Genomic DNA, 17898 nt, shown 5'->3' with positions numbered 1-17898 from the left:
CAGATGGAGCCCCAACCACCTACAGCTATTAAACCACACCTCTGCGGACTTTGCCGTTAGGCTACAGAGCCTCAGCTGAGAGGGCAGCTATTGACTCCAGGGTTTGGGCCACATCCCCCTGCGGGACAAGTCAGCCATATAGCCTATGGACATAGTGCCACACAGTCCTAAGGAAGAGGGCAGCAGCATATCCTGGCCCAGCTCAGATAGACTGTTCTTTCTCTGTCCCCAGGGCCCACCCTGGCTGAGCTTCATTGTTCTCTCCCCACCTTCTGCGCTTGACCTGCCTCAGCTTCATTTTTCTCTATCTAACCACAAGGCTTGGCCTGGCTCAGCTTGATTGTGATGCACGCCAGGGTGCAGCCCAGCTCAACTAGAATGTTCTCTCTCCACCACCACCACCTCCACCCCCGACCCAGGGCCAAGCCTGGCTCAATTTGACTGTTTCTGTGCTTGGCTCTGCTCTTCATCCCCAGAGCCCATCCCAGCTCAGATACACTAATCTATTCAATATCTTCATCAATGACTTCCATAATGGCATAGACAATACACAAGCAAATTTTGCAGATGACTCCTAGTTGGAGGGGTTGCAAGTGCTTTGGAGGCCAGGATTACAGTACAAACTGGAAGGCATTGGCTGGAAAATAGGGGAAAAGAGGTGGGGTTTGGGGTTATCTTCAAATATGTGTCATATTCCAGTCTTCCCACCCCCACCATATTTTCTTGATTATTAGGAGATGAGTATTACCTTTGAAAAGTCATGGACAACAGGAGAGATTCAAGAAGACTGGAAAAGAACAACATATTACCTTTTATATAAAGGGATATAAGGACAATCCAGCCACTTACAGATTAGCCATCTTAACTTCTGTACCAGGAAAGAAAATGGAACAAATAATAAAGCAGGGGTAGATGCAGTATATCTAGACTTTGTAAGACATATTGGCCCACCCTTCAACAACTTCTGAAGCACCCCAAATAGCTCATTTGTAACCTTCAAGCTCAGAGTGGGTGACGGAGGAGAAGGGGCTTCTCGTGGGAAGAAGCAGGGGGCTGCAGAATTCTCGGGGCCAGGAACTCAGCCATGCGCCTGAGGACTAAGGCCAGGAGCACAACCCAGTGGCCAAAGGACCTGTTGCACTCCTGAGGGGTTGTGCTCCTAGCCCCTGGTTTCAGGGCTCCTCATCCACCTCGTCTCTTCCCTCAAGCACCCTTCACTTGCCCTGTTCAGTTAAAGCTGAGCCTCCTGCTGCAGAAGAGCTAGCATTGACCTTTCCTGGGCCTTGTCTACACTTGGGAAAAACTTCAAAATGGCCATGCTAATGGCCAAATCAGAGAATACTAATGAGTCTCTAAAACAACTATTCAGCGCCTGATTAGCATGCTGTCGGCCGCAACACTTTGGAAGTGCTGCGTTTCACTCACACATGGCTCATCTACAGCTGATAGGAATAAGGGGATTTCAGTGTTTGCAGGGTCCATTTGAAAAGGGCCCCCGTGTAGACAAGCTGCACCCGAGCGAAAGTGTCGCGGTCGCCAGCGTGCTGCTAAGGTGATGAATATTCATTTCAGTGCCTCATTAGTGTTCTCTGATTTGGCCATTAGAATGGCCATTTAAAAGTTTTTCCCCAAGTGTAGACATCACCCTGATGTAGCAAATATGCTGGTTTGGGACACGTCAGGACCTGAGGGTGCCAGACATGGGAGGCACAACCGATACTACACACAGGTGTGTTGTGAGTTTGCTGTACGTCCTGTAACTTTTTTTTCTTGGTAGATATTAGCTCAAGCCAAACCACTCAGATTCAGACTCCATGAACATTCAGATCTGGATCAAAATTTATACTCTCCAGCTGGCTTGATCTTGTCAAAGGGTCCAACCAAATCTCTGATCCTGCTTCTCGGAATTCGGATATTTTGGATCCAGACAGTGGTCTTGATGAGAGGTAAATGTAAATTGACGTGGTCAATGAAACTACGCTAATTTTCATCTTCTTATCTTCTTTGGCTCTGGCTTTCCTCATAAAAAGCCATAAAAAATGAACATATACATTCATGAGATTAAAATTTATTCCCATATGAAATACAATATGGAACAATAGCAGCCACAATTATGTCATTTGAAAATAATACATTGTATTTCTAGGTAAAAACTAAAACTGGGCCTTCTATTTCTTGGTAATATATTTGTGAGAACATCCTTTAGTAGATTACCCACCTCAAACACTGAGTTCATGAAATTTGGCTTAAAATCATGATTTTACAAGGATAGCGTGGGATTCTTTTGTGTTAGCCTTTCAGATTTTGATTCTTTCAGAAACACACAGGTTATGTTTTTACTGCCCCACAAGAACTAAAATTCATTTTTCTAAAAATGGAGGTTGAGATTATCATTTATAATTTGACCCGGGGCTTTCAGAACACAAAATATCCTGAGAGTGCAGCACAACTTTAGCAACATCTACATGATGTCGTCACTGTTTGTCAAAGTTCTACTCTTAGTGAGAAGAACCAACTTTCTGAGCCAATAGGCACCACAGTATAGGTATGACAGATGTTTGTGTTTCTTGAATGGAAAGAGATAAGGATGCAAATTCAATGTATATTTGACAGGAAGGATACTCTAGTCATTTGGACTTCCAGTTGATGATTTCTCACATGTAAGGTTTGTTTGTCTGCTTACTTGCCACGTTTGGCATATATAGCTATGCAGTCTGTAGTGGACGGGCCAGTGGGAGTAAGGATAGGTTTTATTTACTTCTGGTGAAAGGAGAATCTGCCCCAAGCAACAGAAGTTTGACAGAATTAGGGTCAGGGTCCACTTCAGAGAGGTCATCACTACTCCTGAGAAATCAGGACAATCGCTGGTGAAAGCTAAGTAGGGTTTAGAAGATTCCAGTGAATGTATGACAGGACAGAAAACATGTTCTTTAGAGGTGATACTTATGTCTGCTTTGGTTCTTTATAAAGTAGCAAAAAGTCCTGACAGGATGCTTCTTGCTTACAAAGCTTTTCAATTGTTTTTGTTTTTTTTCTACCTTAGAAATATCAGGCATGTGGGTGTAGCCAACCAGGCTCGGGTTCCCCAGAGACGAGGCTGCACTCAGAAGGCGAGTGCTATATTTGGTTTATTGAAAGCGTGTGACACCCACGACGGAAGCCCCGGAGACGCCGCCGTCACCAGTGGGGGAAGACCCGACACGTCAGAGCTTCACTCGGGGAGAGGCTCTGTAACAGGCCTCCTAACACGAGCTGATAAAGCTGAGCTCATTAACATAAGATTGCCTAAAATTGCCTATGCATTCCTTATCACTATCTCTACTGGCCTATTGCCAGCGTAGCCTTGGAGTCTTGGCAAGCACCGCTTGTTTCGCAGGTGTTGTGGGGCAGGAGGAGTTGTTTTGCAGCTTTTCACCTTGCACAGCCTGGTTTTGGTAGCCTTGAAGGATTGGCAGCATGCTTCTGTATAGGATGCTGCTAAGGGTTCACAGAGGGGTCGACCTGCTCTCAGGAGACCTTTACAAAATCTTCTCGCACCCTACAGTGGGCCTCCCTAATTTTACTGGAGAATCACTGTGAGGAATCAGAGCATGTTTAGAGTACACTCTAATACACTTAATTGTAGAGGCATGAGATGACCTTTCATTCAAAATCCCGGTAATTGAAATATTAAACAGTTAACAAAAACAAAACAGTTTTACACTCTGATCAACAATCACATCCCATCTCAGTTCCTTAATTTGTACTTAATTTCAGTGATGTCACAATGGCATTCATTCTCCAGTTGTCTTTATTTTCCAGTCTAGGGCCTTGTCTACACTTATCTTTCCCACGGGTCTAGTTCAGCTATGCAATTGTGTAGCTGGACTTGACATACCTACTGCAGTGTCTTCCATACAGTAAGGTCAACGTGGACTGTTCTTCCGTCACCCCTGGATACTCTTCTCATTTCACAGGAGTACCCTCTTTGATGGAAGTGCATTCAGAGACTGATTTCTTGCATCTTCAATGATGCAAGCAATCAACACCTGGTGGATTGATCCCTGCTGGGTCGATTTCTGGTGAAGTGTAGACATACCCAAAACAAGGTCTCACTTTCTAGCGCAATATGCAAGAAGGAAAAATCTCCCTCTTTTTAGTTTGCCATTAGACATTATAAACAAGCAAAAAGAGCAGAAACCCCAATTTTGTTTTCTTTGCTAAGAGGCTGCTAAAGTTTTATATTCTTTTCTTTCATTTATTTGAGGATTACTTATGCCCGTCATCATCTTGTCTGTGATTATTTCTGGAAGCATTATTCCTAAAAAGTTGCACGCCCATAAGTGTTGCTGTAGCATTAGTTAAAATAAATTAATTGTTATACCTTTCCTGGAGTGATTGCCATATGGTGGTAATTTTTGTCTGAATGATAAAACCCTGGGAATTCATTTCAGAGAAACAACTAATAGGCAGAATAACAAAGTGCATTTTTAATTTATACATGGTAAACACGCCTTCAGCCACGCTTTTCTAAGAGCATTGGGGATAAGATATTTGGCCAGCAGTGCACTGCACTCTATAATTATCTGAAGATTTTGGAGAGAAATTGGATCTACATTTAAACTCTACAAACTCTCCATGTGACACGTACAGTTTCTGAGTTGAAACCCACTTTAGCTCTATGTTGTGTGATCTCATATCCTCTTGTGTGATGACACAGGGGTCTGCAAGAAAAGAAGAAATATTATTTAAATGTTATACACATCTAAATAGAAAAATCCGACCTTGAAACTGAAGGTGATCCCATGATCTAATAATTAAAGCCCATTTTGCCCTGTGTAATTCTTACTGAAGCTCATTGACTTCCATATCTGATGTAAATATGATTCCAAGTGTGGAACTTAGTCCTACAAGATAGCAAATAGTTTTGTGTCTCCTCCTGAAAGTCTCCTGCTGGAGATGATTATCTTAAATTAATGGCTAATGTCACTGGTTTTAGACCATTTGTAAGAAAAGCGTAACATTCCTTTTCGTGATGAAGCAGTTAGAAAATAAAAGCATGAAACTAATGGAATGTTTCCTACCTACAATGAATTTAGGGCAGGTCCACTCTAAAAAAGAAATTCAGCCTAAAATACATAACTCCATCTATGAGAATTACATAGGTGGAGTTAATGTATCATAAGTTGAACTTCTGGCACACCCCTACTGTGGGAGGCTGACAGGACAAACTTTCCCATTGACTTCCCTTACTCCTTGCAAGGAGTACCAGAGTCAATGTGGCTGTCCTCACAATTCGATTTAGTGTGTTTCTACTAGGCATGCTAAATCGAACCCTGGAAGATCAAGCTCCAGAAGGCCGTCCTTCGGATAAGTATAGACATGCCCTTGGTACCTTCACTTAGCATAAAATGGAAATTAGAACCTTTTCCAGTACCATTTAGTTGAAAAACATAATGTTGACTTCTCTAAACCAAGCTCTGAGGTAGCAGGGGTTTTTTTAGGGGCTCTTTAGTGTCCTGTGAGATGTCAAGCCCATTGAACTGGGTTGTGGGCAGGCAGCTACAAGTGCTCTTTCCAGTTAGCGGGTGATTCTGCGATGACTAATCTGAGGTAATTTAGGCAGCCTTTGATGGACAGAGCCATGTGGAATCCCCAGGGAGGCAGAGGAGGTGGTGACAGCAGTTGAGGAGGGGCTGAGGAGAGACATGTTTCGGAAAGAGGAAAAATGAGGGAAGCTGCCAATTTTTAAAAAAGGCAAGTAACTACGGCAATGTTCTTTTTTTCTTGTTTTCTCCTGTATGTGGTGGTTTTGAGAAGACAAACAATGCGAACTTGGAATTACACTGTTCCAAGATGAAGGGCTTGAGCTATTATAGAGGTTCCTCTGTAACCTCAGTCATTCCTTTTTCATCCCTTCCCCCACTTCATGCTGATCCACATTTGCCATCCTCCCATGATGGGCTAGCCTCCCCCATCTGTATCTCCAATACAAACCCCTTTCTTGGTCTCCCTTCCATAGCATCTCCTCCCTCATTCCGCCCCCGCCCCCCACACACATTCCACACCAGTCCCTGACTCTCATCAATATTCTTGTTCAATGCCTTTTTTGAAAAAAAAAGATGAGCTGGTACGCATCTGGCTCCCCACCTGCCCCCGCCACCCCAGCTAATCCCATGTCTGAAGCTGCCAAATTGCCAATACTGAGTACTGGCAAGTACTGACACAAAACAGCACTGCTCTTGTTCCTGTTGGCTAAGGTAGCATGACAGCTGTCTCAGGTGTCTCCAGACCCTGTCACTTCTTAGCTTTGTGGAAAGTAACTTCTTACGTCCCCATTCCTGATCCTACTACTGTAGGAAATCAATATTTTTTTTGACTCATGGAAAGTGGGGAACTTGGAGCTGCTGAAAACTTCGTAGCTACAGTTTATCCCTTCTGGAGCGCTGTGATTGTAATACTCACACTTCACGACAACCTGACCCTTACTAATTCTGATAGTGTGAATGTGGCCTCTTATAGGTTCTTTTTTTCCCAACACACTCTTCTGGGGGTTGAGCTTTTAAATATGGTGTGCTATGTCTTCCTTCCTGCTCATTGTAAATGTTCCTAATTCCTTTTACTTGTTCCACTCTAATTCATGAGGCTATGACACATTCTTGCAGGTGTATTTATTTATTTAATTATTTCCTTTGGTCAGCTTGATTCTTCATGCTGCTAGAACTACGACATTGCCTATCAAAATCAAATGTATAGCCAGCTGTGAACGTTAGGCTAGTTAGAGAGGCAGCTTGCTACCTTGATGCTGGATACCTGATTATATAATGTGCTGGCACTTAGCTATGTGTAGGAGGAAATATGATTCGAAACAGATAACATCATTCTGTCCTTTCCTTTCAGCTGGTTTGTTAGTCATAGATCTGGTTTGAAAACTACCATTGGAACATAATGAAATGAAGAATGAGGAGAGTAGTTTGTATACATTTTCATGGAAATATTTTCCCAAACTCTACTTAAATACATCGTTAAATCTACATCAGTCACTTAGAGCTTAAAAAAAAAGTGCAGTGACAACGTTGAAAATAAATCTCCATAAAATTAAAAATAAATGACATCATAATGTGAAGAGATGATGTTTTATAAAATGTTGTTATAAACTGAAAACATCTTTAACAAGTGAATATTTCTCTTACCTAAACAAACTGGTGCATTCGTCCAAATTCCATTATAACAGAATGATTTCCGGTCTCCTTCCATTACATAGTAGTGCTGGCATCTGTATTCTACAGAAGAGCCAAATGCATATTGTTTTAGGGAGAAAGTAGTTATGTCTCCATTCTCGATAACAGGTGGACGACCACACTTTTTCTCTGTACCTAAATGAAAATATTGGTAGTTTCAATGCACAAATACAAATCTGTTTGGTTTTGCTATTCTGTATATTGATAGCTGCAGTATTTACTTGTCACAATGCTCTGAAGCTTTGGCTTCTGAGGTCTAAATCAGCTCTCACTGAAATCAATAGTTTAGTCCTGGGCCAAGATTAATACCGGTATACATCTAAACAAGATCCTAAATGTTCCTCTGATACACATTTATGCAACGTTATATGGTCACAACATCCTTTATTTTGGAAATCACAGCATAAGATGCATTGAAAAGACACACACTTTTTCTATGGAATTCAGACCTGGATCATTGAATTAGTTTTGAAATGATTTCCCTCCCTTTCAGACCCCTCTCCCCGCCCTTCTCTTAATTAGATACAGGTTGCGCCTCTCTAATCTGGCACCCTCTGCTCCGGCAGCATCCGTGATCCACCATGATTTTAGTTAGTTGTATGACCACTTATCGTGGGTGTGGCCAGGTTCCTGTGGCGCCATAGATGCTGGTTATAGCCACCAGTACTGGCTTTCAGCGTTCTGTGCTGTTATTTAGCTCTAATTTCCTGTACACAGTGGTTTTTTGGTTTAAAAAAAAAGAGGAGCTGGTACTCAGCCAGTTCCCCTTACCCCTACCAGGGTTCCTGTGTCTGGGTCTGCCAGCGGGGCTTTAGCTCTCAGCCAGTGGGGCTGGTACGGTCCCCCATCACCTGGTTGGGGTTCCCACAGCTGGCGGTCTGGCTCTGAAATTGCTGCAGGACGCAGGGGCAACGGCTCCAGCTCCAGACCCACATTGCCGCAGAGCCAGCAGGGGCTCCAGCAGCCCTGCTAATGGGATCCATCTGGAGCAGGGAGCTCCCCCAGCAACCCCAGCCATGGGAACTCCAGCCTGGAGGGCAGGGGGAACCCTGCAGCCCCACAGCTGGGTGCCAGCTGGGACACAGAGCCCTGCCAGCAGCCCCAGCTGGGAGATCGCCAGCTAGAGGGGAGCACTGGTGTGGAGGTGCCCGTACTTAGTACCGCCACAAAAAAGCCCTGCCCCTTCATGTATTCGAAGAGCTCAGTATGCAGTGGAAGGGTTGGTAATATTGGCTTCCTGTGGTTTGGCAAATTCTCTGGGTCAGCACTGGTCATGTCCTCAGAGTTCCGAACTAGAGAGGTTTAAGAGGTAAAGCATTTTGTCTCTGTAAGACAAAACAGGTATGTTTCTGAAGGAAGTATGTTCACTGTCCGTGTTTGCGTATTTCACTCTTTCCCTGCTCTAGCACGAGTGGGGCCAGAAATTTTAAACGTATCTTGTTAATTAAATAGAAAAAAATGAATAGGATGATTTTCTCAAAATCCTGAATTGCCAGTTCCTAAATCAAGCTGAACGGAAGGCTGATTTGCTTAAGTCAGCCAAGAACCAACATTAACTCACAACACATAGGCACTCCTCCTTGTTGCTCAAATGTATTTGAGAAAAAAGAACTGATTCAGAACTAAGTCTATTTACCAGATATACAAGTGGGTAGAGCCATGTGCCCATCCACACACTTGATGTGGTAGGGGACTTTAAGGTCAGAACGTTCACCACAAAGAAATTGGGCTGCTCGGTTACTTTGGATCAAGATCGTACGTCTTCGGCCATTAGACAGAAGCAATTTGTTTGTTTCCAGCTGTTTCCTTGTAATAATACATGGTGCTTTAGATAAAAAAGAACAACACGAAAAGTCATTTAAAAGTTTAAATATCTCCCACACAAATGCAATACTGTAGATTCCATACTTCTAGGGTTCCTTTACCTTTTTTGTTTCCAATGTAGAGAATGAACGGGTGTAGCAAATTAAAAAATGGACTACTTTCAGATGTGATTTGTCTTGTTTGTTAGGTCAGGGAACTGAAAATCAGAACACCTCTTTTCTAGTCCTGCAGCTGCTGTTAACTCTCTGTATGGTCTTGGCAATTTTCTGAATTTTGTTGCCACAGTTTCTCCATTTTTGTAACGAAGACAATAACTTGCCATTGTTAAATATGTATGAAAGCTACTGTCATATAAAGTACTGATAATCAAAGCCAATAGGATACTGATTCTAGCTATACAGTCCTACCTGCTAATTTGCCATTTAGTATGTATCAAGTAAACAATTCTGATTATTATTCTGCTCTAACTTAAAAATAAATAGTGTATTATGCTCCAACATGGGTCATTTTGGACTTGATACCAGTGAAAACAATGGACATTTTGCCATTGCATTGTATGTGAGTAGGCTCAGAAACTATGAGAGCAAAGGAAACATTTAATAGCCATCCCTAGAGTAGTAGCCATCATTAAATATTATGAGACAAGAAAAGATAGTTACGCCCCACCAGTTTTTGTCCATTGACTGAAGAACTAAAACATTATCCTACCCAAGCACTTCGGCGGAGCTGTCCATTTTTCTCCACTGCATGTTATCCTTTCAGGTCCTGACAGAGTGTACCCAGGATAGCACCTGTATTGCACACCATCACCTTCCCTATATTCTGTTTTCTCTTCACCGACAATTTCTGCCAAATCAACGTCAGGTGGATGTGGACACTCTTGAACTGCAAAACACACGTCTGTTAATCCATGACTGGAGGTGGTCAATGAGCAACAGAATTGAAGAAGCAATAGTATTGCATTAATTTTTAGGTGTTAAATTCTTTGGATTAAAACTATCTTTCATATTGTGGCTAATGCTGTAGAAACACGATGTGCTTATGATCTAAAGTGGGTTCTATGGGGCTGGAAAAAAACATGTAATTAACTTGGGGCTATTTCCATCATCAAAGTTGATGACAATAAAGGTGACACATGAAAGCTTCATGAATACTTGATGGAACTTGAGGAAACACTGCTTCTCTCATTCCTTTCTTGTGTTTGAACATTCCTTTAATTGATGGCCATCATAAAAGAAGTCCAGTGAATTAATAAAAGTAAACTCATATTGATTCTGTCTGTTATTAGTGTCTTGACCTTAAAGACAATACATCATTAAGGGATAAGAATAGTTGTTGAAGGAGGCCTAAATAACCAGGGTAAATTAGGGTACGGTGATTTAATTTGCATAACTTTACCCCATTATCTTAGATTATAGCTCGTATTTCTTAAAAGCTTTTCCCACCCTCACACTTTCATTTACTCAGCTATTATTAAACTAAGGGAGAGCTTTGTTGCTGTCTTCAGTGAGTACAGGACCAAGTTCCAAACGAATAGCAGCTGTATTTTAGTTAGGCAGCACACCCTCCTTCCTCTTCATGTTTTGGCATAAACTTTCAGAGACAGTAAATCATCCTCAGAACTAATGTTGATCCAGAACAACTTTCTAGACTCCCTTTTTGTGGGGAGGGAGCAGGATAGCATTTCAGTACTTCTGATACTTGTAAAGCACGTCACAGGTTTTTCAGGCTAAAAGATCAACTATGCTTTTTCAGAAACCCGTTATCACACCCTTGTTAATTCCAGATTCTTTCTGGCCTCAGTTTATCAAAAAGGCAAGTATAAACCTATCAGTCTACTTCTCAAGTATGGAGTAGTGTCAGTGAAAGGATATCAACGTGTGTGGTGGTGTGGCTTGTCCATTTGTGAAGGAATGTCTTGCAAAGCACTGGTTAGCAGATGTCACAAAATCACAGAAAAATTACCTGCAGAGGCAGCACAAGCAGCAGACTGATATTTAGCTAAACAATGAAGAATAGCTATGCAGTAAGAAATACCTTATTGTTATAATCTATTCTTTCTGTTGAAATTGTGTGTATTGGCACTTAAAAAAAGTAATAAGCATCTGCTCTTCCCTTATTTTAGGTACTGCAAGAAATTTTACTTTGTTCTGTATAACCAAACTGGAGAGTTGGCATCTGTTCTAACAATGCAGTATATACCACCTTATTTATAGAGCTGATTGATTATTAAAATACTTAGTGGTTTTTCAAATCAACACAATGGCTATGTCTACACTACAGCCATCCTTCAAAAGAAGCTGTCCTGGAAGATCCCTTCTGAAAAAACTGCTTTCAAAGGAGCACATTCACACACAGAAAGTGGATCAAAAATCAATCTGCTCTTTCGAAAAAGAGCAGCCACACGGCCCCCTCTCTTTTGAAAGACCGGGCCAGGGATCAAAAAAATCCAGCAGCACAAGGACCTCTCTTTTAAAAAAGGGCCCCTGGGGCATCTACACATATTTTTTTCCAAAAGAATCTTTCAGCAAAAGGCATTCTGCCTCATCTGGGAGAAGAAGAGGGCTGTCGGAAAGAGAGCTGCATTCGTCCGATTTAATTTTGAAAGAATGCATTTTGTGTGTAGATTCTCCCCAGCTTTGTTTGGTTTTTTTTGTTTGTTTCTTTTTTCTTTTTTTTTTTTGTGTTTGTTTCTTTTGAAAAAGGCCTGGCTTTTTTGGAACTTACTTGCTAGTGTAGATGCAGCCAATGTGTTTGAGGGGGAGGCAGGGAAGCTAGTGGAAGCTTTCTTACCAATACATTTAGGTACTGGAGACCAGCCTTCAGAGGTACAGGTAGTTTCATTAATTCCCCCTTCAGACTTATATCCATGATTACACTGAAAGATTGTGTTTTGTTTATCTTCATCCATTATTTTCCCATTTGCTATCCTTCCGCACTGTATTGCTGAACAAAATCAGAACAACACCACCACAAATAAGATTGTAGATAATATACAGGAATACACGGTATTGTGTAAGTCATATTGTACCACCATAGTAGCTAGCACTGGTGCCTGTGGCAGGAAGGGAGACAGGGGGGACTGATGCTTGTGCCAGTCACCCCGTGCCCCACCTTCCACAGGCATCAATCACCCTTGTCCTCTCTCCTGACATTGTGGGATGCTGACTGACTGTGTCCTTCTAGCCATCACTGAGGTGGAACTTGCAGGCTATACATTCTTATGGCAAGAGATATCAGAGGCTGCCAGCAAATCTTTTCTTACATGTTATTTTGCTCTTAGCTTGTGAGCATTGTGCAGTCTTTGAAGAGACTATGTAATTCTTACTTTTTGTGATAATGGTCATTTGGTGAGAGAAGAGTAGAAAACAGTAAAGAGTTTGCCTTTCCACCTTAATATCTGCAGTTACAGCTGATCCATGGTGCAGAGTTGCTTCACGGGGATTTGGCATTGGTATATTGCTGAGATGTCTGAAAGAGGGGATAGACTGAGTACCTCTTGTAGACAATAGAGTTTTGTAATAATATCCTGTAATAGATATGTCATACCCATCACCCCAGATCAGGTCTCAGTGCCTCTGGGTAGTACATATACATGGGAGATTACATGAATAGAGTTTAATAATTAATTAAGGAACTATAACTCTGCTGGCCCTCCTTCTCTGGTGAGCACGAAGGAAAGGTTTCTTGGTTGAGATTCATCAGGCAGACTGAATCTGTACGTGACGCCAAGGCAGAAAGAGATCAGAAGGATCCCTGCGATTCCATATGAGCACACTGTTGCTCCGAGGAATAACTAGAAAGCAGGTTGGGATGTGAAGGAGATAGCATAAAGAACTAAAGATTTGTACTACGAGGAGTTGTTGTTGTAATTTGATTGTACACCTTACAAAACCAATTCTATCCTTCTGCCTATGTGAAGCAAGTATGTAGTCCTGGGGGACAGGGAGTGAAAGAGTGAATGGGCAAGGAATGTGAGTGTTTGAAGAGAGAGAAAAACTGAAAGGTTGTCTCAGTGTCTAGATGACCAAAGTGGGAATTAAAGAGTTGGGAGCACCAAGACAATATCCAATAGGCCCTCGGGAAAAGGGAAACCGTGCAGGACAGATAGATGGCCTTGGAATTAAAGGGCAAGAACCCCCAACTAAAAAAAGATAACACAATTCGAAACAACACAAGAGAAAAGGCACCAACACGTTGACAATGAAATACAACTTCCAGATAAACAGATGTTACATGAAGTGGTTATAACTGATTAAGAGGTGATGAAGCACAACTCATAGAACTGAATGGAAGAAAACTCCTATAAAAGATGGGGTGTCTTGCATGAATCTCCAGTTCTTGTCCTGTCAAGCCTAGAGAACCAGCCCGACTCCCCATTTCCTCACATTGAATCACCAGTCCAATGACCAGATATGAGCAACAGAGTGGTAACTATAACATCAACGAGGTGGTTTGAATATTTGTCCGTGTGTGCGTGTGCACGTGTGCGTATAGTACAGTATATGCAGACGCTAGATAATGTTACATTGTCAATAAATGTGATGTTTTGCCTTATCCCCCCGAAGAAGATCCGGTCTGATTATTTAAGGTTTTACACTCCTGTAACTGCTGTCTTCCAAAACTGGGGTACATAAAGTAAGTAAATAAGCAGCACACAGCCAAAGGACAGTGGTTAAGTGTAGTACATCCTGTGCTATTAAACTGCGATGTATCTCTCTTTGAAGGACAATAAAGAGAAAATTAACCTTATTTAAAGCTCACTTACGAATGCATCTGGGCACAGGAGACCATCCTAAAGCAGTACACTCAATTCTGTTGTCATTTTCCGCTATATAGCCAGCATTACATTCAAATACTCTGTTTCTTTTCTGGAAGAATAAAGGTGGCTTTATTCTCCCATTTGCTATGTTACCACATGAAGTAGCTGAAAGCAAAGTAAATTTGTAAAGTCAGACATATCATATGTAACCCAAAAATCTCTGACCTTAGATGTTGCGGCTATTATTTAGCACAGTAGAACACATTTAAAAGAGAATGAAAAGCAATTAAAACTTCGTTGAAGCCATTTGGAAAAGCTGAGGCACCTTTTCTGAGTGAACTGAAATGAAAACTCTCCTTGTAAAGGCAACACTGCAATTACTGACAAGAGCTAATTAAAATATCAAAATAGGTAAAGCAACTTATAGTAGTTGAAGGCTTCTTTTAATTGAGCTGTCACCATTGCTAATTAAGCCTGCCTGCTGCCCTGGTTTTCCCAAAAAGCATTAATACAAATATGGTTAGGCAGCATAGAACACATAGGCAAGTGCACCTATGTGACAGAAGAGAACCTGCTCTAGTAACCTGAGTAGATAATGGATTTTTCATATTGTTGACACAAAGAAAAAAAGGCAGAAAAAGTTCTAGATTGAGTCAAAAATATGTTTGGCTTTTTAAAAAAATGTATTTGGTGGAAATTTTGAGTCAAAATTGGGGTGTACAAAATGTTTGCTTTTTATTTTCAGCAGTTTGAAACACTTACTTTTTAAAATGTCAGGAAATATTAAAACAAGATTTTGGTTTCTTTAGAGCAAAAAATTTAAAAAATGCAAAAGAAGATGTTCTGAGTTTTAGAGATTTCTAAGGTATTTTTACAGAGTCAAGTTGGCAAAATCAATACAAATTTGTGAGATGTCTGAGCTGCCAAATCTGCATTTTTCATTGAAAAATGTTTTGGTTGAATAAAGCTACCCAGCTCTAATGAATAGAACTCACCTGTGACTGGTGGAGTTGGGTGAGGTGAGCATCTCAAGACCACGTCCCCAGTGACCTGGTAGTATTCAGTCAATATGAAATATTATGCAAAAGGGACAGCAATGCTGAAGACAATTGTGTATTGCTGGCCTGTTCAGCTAGTCTAAACTAGCTAGCAGCTAAATGTGGGAAGGAAGATTTTTATGCATAACTGTTACAAAATGAGAGTTACTCCATTATCATCTTCAGAACAGGCTCTGCCCCTGAAGCAGTGGTGCTGATTTACCTTACCCCTCAGTTGCACTATCAAGTCACCAGTAGCTTTTCCTATCTCAACAGACCAAGTTGGTGGTATGTGCACTAAGTCTTTTCCTTTGAATAATCCCTTTACCTTTTTGTAAGAATATCTTTTGCTTGTACCTTAATGTCTTACCTAATGCCATGTCACACGCCCATACTACCAGAATGGCAATATATCCAGGCTGAGTCATCTCCGTCCTTCGAAAGCTAGGCCCGCAGTTTCAAAGTGCTGGTGTAGTCTAGCACTATGCCCTGAACTCTGTCTCTATCAATGTCTTTTAAAGGCTGAATGAACACTTCACACTCTGTCAATATTGCAGCAGAAATGTATGCAAATTTTAATTTAAACGTGCATTCTAGTTATTCAGAAAAATCAATTTTTTCCAGTAATTCCCCTCCCACCTGTTTTCTTGAACAAGTGAGCCAGCTGACTCCCATCCAGCTCTATGGGCTCCAGGCCAGTGAGGCTCCTGGAAGCTAGGCCAGGGTTTAAAACAAAACATTTTGGTTTCTGAACAAGACTGATCACAACTATGGTGAAGACAATGGCAGAATCCATTCTCTTATCAGTTGAAGTCAATGGGAATTTTCCTGCTGACTTTAATTGGCTTTGGATCATGCCAACTAAAAAGAGAGAAACTCAGTGTGGAATGGAAGGAAGTACTTACAATAATTTGAACAGTATTCTTTGTAAAGCTCACTTAAGGCTCTCTCTCTGTGCCTCAATACACATAGGAAGGTGGTAGAAGAGATGGATACTTAGTCTCCGAAAGCATTTGTTGAAAACACAATTCAGAGCGACAGTTTGTTAGCTTTCAAAAGTGTTTGGTTTACCTTATGGAGTACTGAAATGATCTTGCTGAGTTATATTGTCATTCACGTACCCTTGGTTTTCTGCACTGTACACTAAAAATTATTAAAATGTTCAATGGATTCGACCTACACATGGGGCTTGTCTACTCTTCCACCTTCTTTCGAAGGAAGGATGGTAATTAGGGTGTTGGGAGTTTACTAATGAAGGGCTGCCGTGCATGGGCAGCACTTGATTAACCAAATTCCCCCGGCAGCGACACGCGTCCAGCTGCGGTTCACCCCACCGGGACATCTAAGTGGCAGCTCAACTTCAAAGTCCTCTTACTCCTCAAAGGCTGTGGCCACACTTAGCCAAAACTTCAAAATGGCCATGCAAATGTTCATTTTGAAGATTACTAATGAGGCACTGAATTGAATATTCAATGCCTCATTTGCATTAGGATGCTTCCAGCATCAGCACTTGGAAAGCGTCACTTTTGAATGCTCGCGGCTTGGTGTGGCTACATAGGGGTCCTTTTCAAAATGACCCCGCACATTTTGAAATCTCCTTAATCCCCTCTCCTGAGGGGGATAAGGGGATATCAAAGGCTGGGTCTACACATGCCCCTTTCTTTTGAAAGGGGCATGTTAATGAGCAGGTTTGAAATATGCTAATGAGGCACTGCAATGAATATGCAGCTCCTCATTAGCAGAATGGTGGCCGCGGCGATTCAAAAGTGCAGCTTTTCGCATCGTGTGCCGCCTGTGGAGATGGGACCTTCCGAAAGGACCCCCCCCCAGTTTTTGAAAGCCCTTCTTCCGATCACCAGATAGGAAGAAGGGCTTTTGAAAACTGGGGGCGTTCTTTCGGAAGGTTCCATCTCCATGCGCAGCGCGCGATTCGAAAAGCCTCACTTTTGAATTGCCGCGGCCACCATTATGCTAATGAGGAGCTGCATATTCATTGCAGAGCCTCATTAGCATCTTTCGAACCTCCTCATGAACATGCCCCTTTCAAAAGTGTTGTAAATTCCTCTTTTAGAGAACATGTCCCTGGCCATGGGCTGTGAGGTTTGTGTGTGCCTTCCACTACCCTTTACCAGATAGCCTCGAGATATTGAGCATTTTAAATCAAAAATTGTATTTTCTGCTTTTAACAGTATTCCCTATCAGTCCACTTAAGAATAAAATAAAAATAGGGAAAGATTTATTTTAAAATATGATGTAAAAGTGCTTAGGTAACTAGGCTCAATATAAAGTATAGGGAAAAACCGTTGGGATTGCCAGTTGGTAATGCATATGTATTAGCTGATTGATTATTCATGAGCGTAGGTTTGAATTCCGAGGCTCTGATAGGACAAAATAGGATGCTTATGAATATGTATGTGGAATGTGCATCTTGGTTGCCGGGGCAACGCAGGTGCGGACCTGACACCTGTGGGTGTTCAACCAGGTCCGCCCTGGCTCTATAAATTCTGGAGCGCAGCCCCGGCTTCGGGAGTCCACCGGAGGATGAGAAGAGGAGCGGACGGAAGAACAAAAAGGACTGCGTTCAGAGCTGGACATTGCTAGTAGCCGAAGGTTCGGAGCGGAGAGCTGAAGCGGACCTGCGAGTCAATCATCGCTCCCCAGCCGCCGCGGGATGCAGAAGCCTTTTCGAAGAGCTCTGGCTACGAAGCCTTTTTGAAGAGCTCCAGCCTAGAAGATCTGAAGAGACTGAACTGAACTCACTAACAAAGACCTCAGGACTTTGCCTGAGGCAGGCTCACCGGGCAGACCGCGCCGGCAGGTGCCCTGCCTGGTGAGCCATGCAAGCGGCCTTGCTGCTTTAGCCGCTGGTCCCTGCTGGCCGGCGGTGGAACCGCAGGCTGCTCTTTATAGCCAGGGGGTTTTTGTTTACCACGTTGGCCTTTTCCCCCTGGCCTCTCTTCTCTCCTTGCTTTTCTGTCTGCCTGTCCGCGGCTGCCGTACAAGCGCGCCATGAGGGCCTCCTTTCCTAGCACCAGAAGGAGACCTGCGGGCCCAG

The 17898-nt window shown here is 42.3% G+C and overlaps 1 protein-coding gene across 1 annotated transcript; it reads right to left on the bottom strand.

Moving 5' to 3' along the window:
- Positions 1–4509: 4509 nt before the first annotated feature.
- On the bottom strand, positions 4510–15271 carry LOC142017486 (complement factor H-related protein 2-like). Its single transcript, XM_075002391.1, has 7 exons — positions 15214–15271; positions 13813–13971; positions 11838–11990; positions 9753–9929; positions 8857–9045; positions 7173–7355; positions 4510–4703 (listed from the first exon to the last, which is right to left on the bottom strand). Exons 1-7 carry the CDS (start codon positions 15269–15271, stop codon positions 4510–4512), a joined length of 1113 nt encoding a protein of 370 aa, XP_074858492.1.
- Positions 15272–17898: the final 2627 nt, after the last annotated feature.

The sequence above is a fragment of the Carettochelys insculpta genome, chromosome 9 (assembly GCF_033958435.1).
Source record: "Carettochelys insculpta isolate YL-2023 chromosome 9, ASM3395843v1, whole genome shotgun sequence".
NCBI lineage: Eukaryota > Metazoa > Chordata > Testudines > Carettochelyidae > Carettochelys > Carettochelys insculpta.
This window is presented reverse-complemented; position numbering and strand designations above follow the sequence as displayed.

What these genes read in the sequence shown, in the direction of transcription:
- LOC142017486 (XM_075002391.1), bottom strand. Translation starts at nt 15,271, where the DNA reads ATGACTCAGCCTGGATATATTGCCATTCTGGTAGTATGGGCGTGTGAC. An exon ending in TCCTGTGCCCAGATGCATTC is followed by an intron (nt 11,991 to 13,812) that starts GTAAGTGAGCTT and finishes GATTTTGTTCAG; the next exon opens with CAATACAGTGCGGAAGGATA. An exon ending in TCTACCCACTTGTATATCTG is followed by an intron (nt 7,356 to 8,856) that starts GTAAATAGACTT and finishes ATTTTCATTTAG; the next exon opens with GTACAGAGAAAAAGTGTGGT.